This window comes from Balaenoptera musculus, chromosome 8 (genome assembly GCF_009873245.2).
Source record: "Balaenoptera musculus isolate JJ_BM4_2016_0621 chromosome 8, mBalMus1.pri.v3, whole genome shotgun sequence".
Classification (NCBI taxonomy): domain Eukaryota; kingdom Metazoa; phylum Chordata; class Mammalia; order Artiodactyla; family Balaenopteridae; genus Balaenoptera; species Balaenoptera musculus.
The window spans coordinates 3,484,891-3,496,904 of NC_045792.1; the positions used below are offsets into that span (position 1 = coordinate 3,484,891).

Below are 12,014 nucleotides of genomic sequence, written 5' to 3' on the forward strand. Positions count from 1 at the left end.
TCAGTAAAGTAAAGCATCCTCCCAAACGTGGGTGGGCCTCATCCAATCCATCGAGGGTCTGAACAGAACAAGAGGCAGAGGAAGCAGGAAGAATTTACCCCTTTTCTCCTGCCTCATGGACCAAACTGGGACATCTCATCTCACCTTCTCTGGCTCCTGGACTGGGATTTATACCACAGCTCCCTGGTTCTCAGGTTTTCAGGCTCAGATTAAACCACACCACCAGCTCTCCTGGGCATCCAGCTCACCGATGGCACATCCTGGGACTTCTCAGCCTCACTGGCAACTCCCCATAATAAATGTGCAGCTACGTCTACATATACGTATACGTGTATATGTTCTGTTTCCCTGGAGAACCCTGACTAATACAGGCCTTTAAAGGGTGACTAAGGTTAAATGAGGTTACATGGGTGGACCCTAATCCTACATGACTGGTGTCCTTAAAAGAGAGGGAGACACCAGGGAGGCACCACAAAGGAAAGGCACATGTGAAGACACAGCAAGACTGCCATCTGCAAGCCAAGGAGAGAGGCCTCCACAGAGGCTAGTCAGCACCTTAACCTTGGACTTCCATCCTCCAGAACTGTGAGACAATAAATTTCTGTTGCTGAAGGTCTGTGGTATATTGTTATAACAGTCCCAGCAAACTAGTTCGGGAGCTTACTCAGTATTCCTTATTCCTGAAATGACCAGTTCCTCTCATCTTCATGGGAAATTTACCCATCCTCCAAGGCCAACTCAAATGTCACCTCTTCCATGAAACATCCCCTAATTCTCTGCATTCCCATGTTCTGACACATTTTTTTATAGAACTTTACACATTGTGTCAGTGCCTATCACTAGATTGTGAATCCTTTAAGAAAAGCAACCATATAAAATCCATCTTTGAATTCTCAATATCTGGTTAATGTCTGTTGGATGAATGGATGGATGGATTTATGAATAGAGAGTGAATGAATAGATAAGATGAAATTTTTCCCTGCTGCCTTCTGGTGGCTATTTATTTTTCAACACTGCGTCTAAGGCAGGGTGTGAGATGTCACAGCAATGTCCCAGCCCTGCATAGCTTCTTTCAGATGACTCAATTTCTAATTTGTGCAAAATTTCCTCCTCCTTTTTTGGTATTTCCATACTTTACTCTTCTCATTATATCATCCATCAACCTCCTGGCCATCCTTCTCATTTATTGAGAACGTGTGTACCAAGACCATGGTCCCTCTCCCTAGCTTAGCATTAGTGACCGCCAATCCTGTGTGGATCAGCCTCTCAAAAACAGATTCAGAGTTTCTTCCTCAGCCCTAATACATTATCCATACCCTACTTGAGGAACTCATTACTTTGCCACACCCAGACTTCACCATCACAGAAACGTTTTCATCTCTAGATACGAAGGTTCTGTAGAAAGTCAAATAATGGACCCCCAAAGATGTCCTCACCTTAATCCCCAGAACCTGTGACTATGTTACCGTACATGGCAAAAGGGATTTTGCAGGTGTGATTCAGGTAAGAATCTTGACGTGGGAAGACTCTCCTGGGTTGTCTGGGAGGGCTCAATGCAATCACAGTGGTCTTTGTAAGAGGAAGTCAGGAAGGTCAGAGTGAAAGAGACGTGACAACAGACGCAGAGGATGATGTAACATGAGGCCGTGAGCGAGGGGATGCAGGCAGCTGGAAAGGGCAAGAAAGCAGACCCTCCCTTAGAGCCTCCAGAAGGAATGCCGCCCTGCCAACTCAGCCTAGACTTCTGACCTCTCGCACTGTAGGAGAATAAATGTACTGAGTTTGTAGTAATTTGGTAGGGCATCACCAGCACACAAACCTAGGCTCCAAGAGGCAAATCTATAACCACAGATTCCTGTTCTTCTGGCCCGCTCCCTCTCTCCCAGGACCCCTAACCCTGTTCTCACAACTCATTTCCCTCTCCTGTTGCATTTCCTTCCCTGGACACCCAGACACCATGAATTTAAACCTGAGCAGCTCTCTCCTCAGGATGCCAAGGTCCGAGCAACTCATGCCTTCACTTCCTCTACCCAGACACCTCAGATATCACAGCAAACCAGCCCCCTTCCTTCTTCTCTCCTATACTGAGAGTGCTGAACACCTCGGGAGAAAATAGCTCAATAACACATACTGGCACCACTACAAAGTCGTGATATTTAACCTCAGCTTGGTCCTTGGTCCTTGGTCCCCCTTCCTTTTTCTCCATGACCTTCATTACTTCCTTCTACTTCTTGTAGCAATAATTCCACACCATCAACTCTTCCCAAGTCACCTGTCCCGTCACTACCCCTCTTTTCCCTGCATTACCGTGACTCCTCTTTTTGAGAGAAAATCGAGGTGGGACATGAGCTGCCTCCGTCCTGTCCTCTTGCTACAGCACCCCTGCCTTGTCCCTGCTTGTTTCTCACGGCTGCCTCTGCCTAAAAGACACCCCCCCATTCCCCTTGCTCTCTGTACCCTCCATTCACCTAAAATAACTTACTTCTTTTTCTTTTTCCAACTGAAGAGTAAACTTTCTATGAAGACTTTAACGGCACCACCCAATTCCCCAGTTGACCACCCTCCTCTGAGTTCCCAGGTTATTGTACTTCTCCTGCAACTAGCATACCCCACGGGATAACATTTAGTTATATTTATCTACTTACATGTCTGTTTTGTTTTGGGGGCAAAATTAAGCTCAGAGACTGAGCTTGTCTTTGCCAATAGTTTATTGAACACAGGTTCACTGTGGGAATTGCACAAGCAAAGAGCATACAGGGTAATGTCTCTTAATAAGCCCATAAAGAAATAACAGACACCAAACAAATGATAAATTACACTCTCGTTCCAGGCGAGGGGAGATGAAAGAAATAAAGACCAAATGTAGTTCAAGCTGTACCTTTATACGAGCTGGTACCTGGGAAAGCCACTGAGAGCTGACTTCCAGCTGCCAGCTCACAACTAGAGTCCGTTGTTGCTAGCGTACATTGCTAGGGAACAAGGTGTTGGTGCTGGGGGCAGGCGAGGCTGCTCCAAGGGTTATCACTCCAGGGACCTTCTCAGTGCTGGTGCCACTGCCCAGAGGAGCACCCCTCTGGCAGGAACGCTGTCCCCTCTCTGCCTGAGACCGCTGCACAGTTTCCCACCACTGCCGGCCCAGAGCAGCCTGGCCACGGCAGGAGCAGGTGTCTCAGGATCTTCAGAGACCTAAATCAGCAAACGGTGGCTTTTGCCCACACAGAAACTCTCAGATATTCCTCACAAACTCTCGGTATTTAGAGTCTCAGTGTCTCCTCCCCGGGGTTGCTTCCCAACATGTTCTTATCGATAAGCCCCCAGGGGTCCCTCAGCAGCTGAGCTGCTAAGTGCTCATCAAGGTCAACTGATGAGATGATGTCACAACATACTTTACTCTTATATCAAAACAACTTTACTTCTAAAAACAACTTTTTTGGGTCTTTTGTCATAAAGAAGTGGATTAAGTCAACTTAAGTCACAAACAAGTGGATTTGAAACCATATCAAAACAATACACATGAAAATGACTATACTACCCAAAGCAATCTACAGATTCAATGCAATCCCTATCAAATTACCAATGGCATTTTTCACAGAACCAGAACAAAAAACTTTACAATTTGTATGGAAACACAGAAGACCCTGAATAGCCAAAGCAATGTGAGAAAGAAAAATGGAGCTGGAGGAATCAAACTCCTTGACTTCAGACTATACTACAAAGCTACAGTAATCAAGACGGTATGGTACTGGCACAAAAACAGAAATATAGATCAATGGAACAGGATAGAAAGCCCAGAGATAAACCAACGCACATATGGTCACCTTATCTTTGACAAAGGAGGCAAGAATATACAATGGAGAAAAGTCAGCCTCTTCAATAAGGGGTGCTGGGAAAACTGGACAGCTACATGTAAAAGAATGAAATTAGAACACTCCCTAACACCATACACAAAAATAAACTCAAAATGGATTAAAGACCTAAATGTAAGGCCAGACACTATCAAACTCTTAGAGGAAAACATAGGCAGAACACTCTATGACATAAATCACAGCAAGATCCTTTCTGACCCACCTCCTAAAGTAATGGAAATAAAAACGAAAATAAACAAATGGGACCTAATGAAACTTCAAAGCTTTTGCACAGCAAAGGAAACCATAAACAAGACCAAAAGACAACCCTCAGAATGGGAGAAAATATTTGCAAATGAAGCAACTGACAAAGGATAAATCTCCAAATTAATCTCCAAAATATACAAGCAGTTCATGCAGCTCAATATCAAAAAAACAAACAACCCAATCCAAAAATGGGCAGAAGACCTAAATAGACATTTCTCCAAAGAAGATATACAGACTGCCAACAGACACATGAAAAGATGCTCAACATCTCTAATCATTAGATCAAATCAAAACCACAATGAGGTATCACCTCACACTAGTCAGAATGGCCATCATCAAAAAATCTACAAACAATAAATGCTGGAGAGGGTGTGGAGAAAAGGGAACCCTCCTGCACTGTTGGTGGGAATGTAAATTGATACAGCCACTAGGGAGAACATGGAGGTTCCTTAAAAAACTAAAAATAGAACTACCATATGACCCAGCAATCCCACTACTGGGCATATACCCTGAGAAAACCATAATTCAAAAAGAGACATGTACCACAATGTTCACTGCAGCACTATTTACAATAGCCAGGACATGGAAGCAATCTAAATGTCCACCGACAGAAGAATGGATAAAGAAGATGTGGCACATATATACAATGGAATATTACTCAGCCATAAGAAGGAACGAAATTGAGTTATTTGTAGTGAGGTGGATGGACCTAGAGTTTGTCATACAGAGTGAAGTAAATCAGAAAGATAAAAACAAATATCGTATGCTAACGCATATATATGGAATCTAGAAAAACAGTACTGATGAACCTAGTGGCAGGGCAGGAATAAAGACGCAGACGTAGAGAATGGACTTAAGGACACTGGGGAGGTGGGGAAGGGGAGGCTGGGACAAAGTGAGAGAATGGCATTGACATATATACACTACCAAATGTAAAACAGCTAGTGGGAAGCTGCTGCATAGCACAGGGAGATCAGCTTGGTGCTTTGTGACAACTTGGAGGCGTGGGATAGGGAGGGTGGGAGGGAGGCTCAAGAGGGAGGGGATATGGGGATATATGTATACATATAGCTGATTCGCTTTGTTGTACAGCAGAAACTAACGCAACATTGTAAAGCAATTATACTCCAATAAAGGTGAAAAAAAACAAAAAAACAATACACAACAGGGACTTCCCTGGCGGTCCAGTGGTTAGGACTCTGTGCTTCCACCATAGGGGGCATGGTTCGATCCCTGGTCAGGGAACTAAGATCCCACATGCCACATGGCCAAAATGTAAAAAAAAAAAAAAACCACCACAATAGTGTCTCTGTCCTGTAACTAGACTGAGTTCCCTTAGGTGAATTACAGTGTCTTATGTGTCCTGTTATCCCCAGCACTCTGGCAAGACGCCTAGAATATTTTGAGAAATGATAAGAAGGAAAGAAAGAAGGATCTCAGAGATAGTGAATGATGTGGCCAAACAGCCAGCCTCCCCCGCCATGTACACACACCGTCACCACCACCAGACACCAGTCCTGCTCCCACCTCCTCCCAGTGATTAATCTGTTTGGAGACTGAGGCCCTTCGCCCCAGACCCCCGGGCAGCAGCTCACACCAGTCAAAATGACAAGTGCGCTGGCATGTTCATCTGCGGGTCCTGCCTCATCACATCCACTTCAGGATCAGGAAGGCACTCTCGGCTACCTCAGTGCTCCAGACCATCTGGTCAGGTGGCACAGTGCCCACTTACAAGGTCAGTTTCTTCCTGCCCTGAGCATTCCAGATTCTGCTGCAGAGTAAACTTCCTCTCTGAACCATCTTGGGGAAGTCTTCAGACTCATCCTCAGTCCCTCCATCATCCACTTCTTTTCTTTTTTTTTTTTTTTAATAAGTTTATTTATTTATTTATTTATTTTTGGCTGCATTGGGTCTTTGTTGCTGCGCGCGGGCTTTCTCTAGTTGCGGCGAGCGAGGTCTACTCGTTGCGGTGTGCAGGATTCTCATTGTAGTGGCTTCTCTTGTTGTGGAGCACAAGCTCTAGGCACACGGGCTTCAGTAGTTGTGGCACACAGGCTCAGTAGTTGTGGCTCGCGGACTCTAGAGCACAGGCTCAGCAGTTGTGGCGCATGGGCTTAGCTGCTCCATGGCATGTGGGATCTTCCCAGCGCAGGGCTCGAACCCGTGTCCCCTGCACTGGCAGGCGGATTCTTAACCACTGCGCCACCAGGGGAGTCCCCGTCATCCACTTCTTATTTTAGTTCTTGGCTCGGTGGCAGGGACATTTCTCTGTGATCTTCTAACTGCCCCTGAGGACAATGGAATGGTCTGGGAGGACAGAGACAGCAGCACTCACTTCTGAGGCTCCTTTTCTGTGAGAAGCAGAGCACCAGCAAAGTGGCCAGCGTTCTGGGAGCCCAGGAATGTGCCCAGTTTGCTTTGTGGGCACTTTGATGCTAAATCCAACTTTTGCTTTAGAAGTGATAGTCATGAACTATGCCCCACATCTAAACGATGGTTCCCTTTGCATTCAAAAGAGATCTTTACCCCAAAAGCAGAAAAGGAGATGAGAGGAGAAGCCACGATATGCTTCCTGTTGGCACAATTTTGGGTTGGAGTTTGCCTGAAGATTTCTCTAAATATGTGGGGACTAAGGCCATCATGATGAAAGGCTGCTAACAGCACGGAGAGTGCTGAAGACAACCATGAACAGCCCTGTACAAATGATACACGTCCCGTGCCAAAATAAAAAGGAAAGCCACATGCACACGGAGCTCCCGGGGACCAAAATGCTGAAGGAAGCCGGCTTCACATGAAACTGGCACCAACACTCTTACACCTGGTCAGTGCTACTGTCGGATACTTAATTTTCCTACAGGTAATTCCGTCTGTGTGGACAACTGAAGGCAAAAAACCCAAAACCAATCAAACAGAGCACATTCCCAAGCAAATCTATCAGAAGACTGTCTGAACATACATCTCTATCTCTGTTTTCTTTTCCTATATAATTGGGGAGGAAAAGGGAAGAAGAGATGGAGGGGAATAGAAAGGCAGCAGAAAGGCTCCCTTCTCTTTGAGGTCTCCCTTAACCACTACAACCCACGGTGACCTTTCCTCCCCCTCATACGTATAATAATTTGCATTTGACCATATCCCATACTGACGTGCATTATTAAATATTCACTCATGACCCAAGAACTCGTCTCCGCAATTACCTGCAAGGTTCTTGAGGACAAGGACCGCTTCTACTCCTCCACACTACCTATCACAGGGATTGAACCTAGCAGACGCTCAAAAGATTTGATTGCTCGGGCAATGCCACCAGCAAATAACCCCAAATCACAAAAGAAGATTTTATTAAACGGTATTATGAAATTTTAGGAATAAATCTATCTCTGCGTTAATGTTTTATGCCTTGTATTCAGCAATTCCTGAGCACAAGTTCTGTGAGCTGAGCATGGGTGTTGGGAGAGGGGCGCTGGGGAGTGGGGGGTGAACGTTAAAATGTATCACCAGGCCAACTAAAAAATGCCCACATGAGATTAAAGTAACTGAACTACTGAGTTTGCCTAAACGGTACCCGGTGTCTGCAAACTTCATTTAATCCCTGGAGCGGGAAGTGAGTCTCGGAGGGTCCTTACCTGCAAGCCTGCTCGCAGGTCCGCACCTCCGGGAAGTGGGCGCACGCTTGGCAGGCTCGCGCTGTGCGCTCACGGCGGCTCCTCACCACCAGGCGGCGCCGGGACGCGCCGGGACGCGGGGCGCGCGGCGCTCTCCCAACATGCCTCGCGCCCGCCGACCCGGAAGTGGTCGCCGGTCCCCGGCCGGCCGGCCGCTTAGACAAGAGCCGGGTTGCGGAGCGCAGGCGCCCGGCGGCTGCAGCCCGGCGAGGGCCCCTCTGAGGCTGCGGAGGAGGCGCCGCTGCGTTCACTGCAGGTGGGACTCAGCGGGGCGGGGCGCAGCGCGAGCCGTTCCCGGGCGCCTCGGTCCTCGGCGTCCGTGAGTGTTCGGTGGGCCCACGGCCCTGCCCACCCTCTGAGGCCGCGGGCCGCCGCCCGGGCACCATGAAGGCCGCAGGGTTTTCCTCGAGGGCCGCGCCCCGGCCGGAGGGGGCTGCGGCGAGGCCGAGCCGCCGAGCCGCTCCTGTCGCCGGGTCTTGCCTGTAGGACGTCGGGGCCCGCCGCCCGGCTCTCGTGTCCGCGCCGCAGTCGGCGCCCCATCGTCGGCTCTGACATGGAGGAGGGGGGAGCTGGTCTGGGAAGCCCCCTCCCGCTCGCCATGAAGGCAGAGACCGCGACCGCGGCGCAGGAGCCCCCGGCCGGGCCCAGCCTTAGTAGCCGGAAGCTGGTGGCCCTGGGGGCCGTGCTCGGCTGGCTCCTGGTCATCCATCTCCTGGTCAACGTGTGGCTCCTGTGCCTTCTGTCTGCGCTGCTGCTGGTGCTGGGAGGATGGCTGGGCTCCGACGCCATCGTGGGGCCTTCGGGTCGGCTGCACCTGGAGCGCTTCATCCCCATGGCCGTCTGCCCCCCAAACCCCGAGGCCGAGAGGCAGCTGGAGCAGGAGATCGACCGCACCATCCGGATGGTCATGCGGGACTTCGTGTCGTCCTGGTATCGCACGGTGAGCCAGGAGCCCGCCTTCGAGGAGGAAATGGAGGCAGCCATGCGAGGGTTGGTCCAGGAGCTCCGGAGGAGGATGGCCAGGGTGGACAGACATGCTCTTGCCCAGAGGGTTCTGACTCTCTGTGGTTGTCACCTGCAGAGCTATCTTCAGGCAAAGGAGGCCACGGCAGGGAAGCAGAGTGGCACAGGTGAGCCCTCCCAGCTCTGGGAAGCTTACTGCCAGGCCACCGCCCCACATCCCGCAGTACAGAGTCCCAGGGCTGAGGTCGCCTACACACGTGGCATCGTGAACGTGTTGCTTCGAGGCCTAGTGCCAAAGCCCCACTTGGAGACCCGGACCGGCCGCCATGTAGTGGTGGAACTCATTACTTGCAATGTCATCTTACCGCTGATCGGCAAGCTCTCAGACCCGGACTGGATCCACCTTGTGCTAGTGGGCATCTTTTCCAAGGCCAGAACTGGCCCAGCAGCAGTGGGTAAGCCACTCTGCCCAGCCAGCGCCCTGGAACAGCCCTCAGTGCCCACATCTCTGCCACTGATTGTGGAGGTCCAGAGTCTAGCAGATGCGAGAGCCCCTTCTCCAGCCCCAGTGCTCCTAGACTGTAGTGAGCCTTCACACCCCTCCCCAGAAGTTGAAGAAGGCCACGAAGCCCTGGAGGGAGATTTGGGGGGAGTGCTAGAAGAGAGAGAAGTAGGAAACAACTCTTCTCACTTCCTGCAGCCTCTGTTCTTGTCCGAAGACGCAGAGCTGGAGTCTCCGTTGTCTGAACTGGGCAAAGAAGCCATCGTGCTCATGAACCCAGGCAACTTCCTCTCTGCCAGGATTCAGGACTCCCTGTGTGCCCTAGGGGGTTCCCAGTCTCTGGAGTCTAAGGATGATGAGGGATCCGAAGGGATTGAAGGAGCAGAGGCTGAGGAGGGTCCAGGAACAGAAACAGAGACCGGCCTGCTTGTCTCCATGCTGAATTCCTGCCCAGAGATCCACATTGACACAGCAGACAAGGAAGTAGAGCAGGGAGATGTCACCTCTCTTACAACTTTGCTGGCCAGTCCAGAGAGGATGTGTCCCCCACGACCCTCGTGCTTAGAGAAAGATCTCACCAATGGTGTGAGCTCCCTAGATCCTGGTCTCCCACAGGTACTGCTCTCCTCCTCTCCACCTGGTCCCCTCAGCTCAACCACCTTCAGCTTTGAGCCCCTGAGCAGTCCAGATGGCCCCGTTGTCATCCAGAACCTTCGTATTACTGGCACCATTACTGCTCGAGAGCACAGCGGCACCGGATTCCACCCATACACGCTCTACACGGTGAAGGTAACGGGGTTAGAACTCTGGTCGTCCACTCTGGTCTGGGAATGAGTCGGAAAGCAGAGTCAGTGAAGCTAGTGTTTTGAGGGGGAGAGGCTACTCTTACTTAGTTTGCTATGGTTAATTCAGCCAGCGTCTATATGTGAATGGTCTGAAGCTCGTTTGTGAAGCCCAGTATGCCTCTCTCTGATACCCTCACAAACAATCCTAGAATCTTGCTATACTGAGAGTCGTATTTTTTAGTGGTTCCCAATGGATACAGTCTTGTCCAGAGATTCTTTCCAAACTTCTTCCCTGCTAATTTCTTTCTTTTTTTAAGTACTAGTATCTTTAATACTTTTTGTTTTAGGAAGGAAGGTTATTTACCTATATATACCTCAAAAGGTAGCAAGTTTTTCATTCCTAGAGATGTTTAAGAGCAGTAGTAGGAACTGCTTGGCAGAAACGATGTGAAGCGGGTTCAAGGATCAGGTGTCTGGTTCCATTAGAGCAGCAGCTCCCTAAAGCTGGTTTTGGGATAGGCTGCCTCCAGGTCAACTGGAGAGTTGTATTTTTTAAAAATACGAATCTTGGGGCCATTCTTGGGAAATTCGCATTCAGAATCCGTCAGCGCCTATCAGAATCCGTGTTCTGACAGCAGAGTCTGCAGCCCAAGTGATTTTTTTGTTGTTGTTGTTAAATTTTTATTTATTTATTTATTTATGGCTGCATTGGGTCTTCGTTTCTGTGCGAGGGCTTTCTCCAGTTGCGGCAAGCGGGGGCCACTCTTCATCGCGGTGCGCGGGCCTCTCACTATCGTGGCCTCTCTTGTTGTGGAGCACAGGCTCCAGAGGCGCAGGCTCAGTAATTGTGGCTCACGGGCCTAGTTGCTCTGCGGCATGTGTGATCTTCCCAGACCAGGGCTCGAACCCGTGTCCCCTGCATTGGCAGGCAGATTCTCAACCACTGCGCCACCAGGGAAGCCCAGCCCAAGTGATTTTGAGGTGCAGCCAAGCTTGGGACCGTATCAGTATCAAATAGTGTCCCTCCAGGAGCAGACTGTTCCACAGAGAGCATCATAACTCCCAGGTGCTCCAAGTCTGAGAGTTCTAACCTGAATTCCACATGCATGTCTTATCTAGACCCTTCCTTCTCAGTACTGGTCTCAGGGACTACTTTGCTCATTTCAGCTCATAAGGAATACCTCTCTCTGCCTCTAGAAAAATTTTAAACACCAGCCTCAAGTCCCACCAACAAGGAGATCGTTTCTTCCATCACTTGCCCACAGTATAATACCTTAACCAAACAATAACAGTAACCTACTCTTAATGAGAGCAAGCACATATATTGTTCTTCCACAGAATTTATTATATCTTAACTACTCTGTCAAAAAGTCTCCCCCTGTAGGTATGAAGTTGTAGCTTTCATGCTGTTCAGGGTGTTCGCTCTGGGGAACTTTCAGCACCGTTGTCTTTTCCCACATACCAGCTCTCCAAGCCTATGAAGATAGCAGACTCTGACCCCTTAAAACATCTCCAGTCTCCACATGACTTCTCATCATACAGATGATCTGTGCTCGGGAAGAAAAATTCAGCGTCACTCCCAAGAATGATAATTAATTTGCCCAAGGCAAAACAAAAACACATGTTCCTTTAATGCATTCCAGGCAAACAAATGATTTTTGTTCATCGGCTGTTTTGGATTATTTGTTCTTCCCCAACTAATACAGATAATCACTGCTTGCGTATAATGACAAGGTGGTTATCCCCTTATAACATCCAACCCCATAATTAGGGATGAAAGAGGCAGTGTCATTTTTATCAGTGTTGTACCTTCTTTTTTATACTGTGTCTTTGGGATTTGAAAATAGTTATAAGTAAAGAGAGTGTTTGCAGGGAGAGCTTTGAGATGGAAGAAGGAGTGGAGGGCAGTAAAACTCATTTTTCACTTCCTAGGCCACGTCTGTTGGGAAATGCATCTCGTTCCGTAATTCACTCAGTTTGAGTTATTCATTAC

General features: G+C 48.9%; 1 protein-coding gene and 1 long non-coding RNA gene across 14 annotated transcripts in view; one reads left to right on the plus strand and one right to left on the minus strand.

Annotated features, from left to right (window-relative positions):
* Positions 1-7,846, minus strand: part of LOC118899422 — a 255,792-nt gene extending 247,946 nt beyond the window's left edge. Inside the window, exon 1 of the long non-coding RNA XR_005020943.1 lies at positions 7,733-7,846. This is a non-coding gene — a long non-coding RNA (uncharacterized LOC118899422). The remainder of the gene's footprint in view (positions 1-7,732) is intronic.
* Positions 7,847-7,897: 51 nt separating this feature from the next.
* SNX19 (sorting nexin 19) overlaps positions 7,898-12,014 on the plus strand; it is a 49,079-nt gene continuing 44,962 nt past the window's right edge. For all 13 annotated transcript variants that reach the window (XR_005020828.1, XR_005020830.1, XR_005020829.1 and 10 more), the window contains exon 1: positions 7,898-10,025. Coding sequence is in view for 9 of the 13 variants with exons in the window: in XM_036859428.1 (XP_036715323.1) it covers positions 8,325-10,025 (1,701 nt within the window). In the remaining 4 variants the exon portion in view is untranslated. The remainder of the gene's footprint in view (positions 10,026-12,014) is intronic.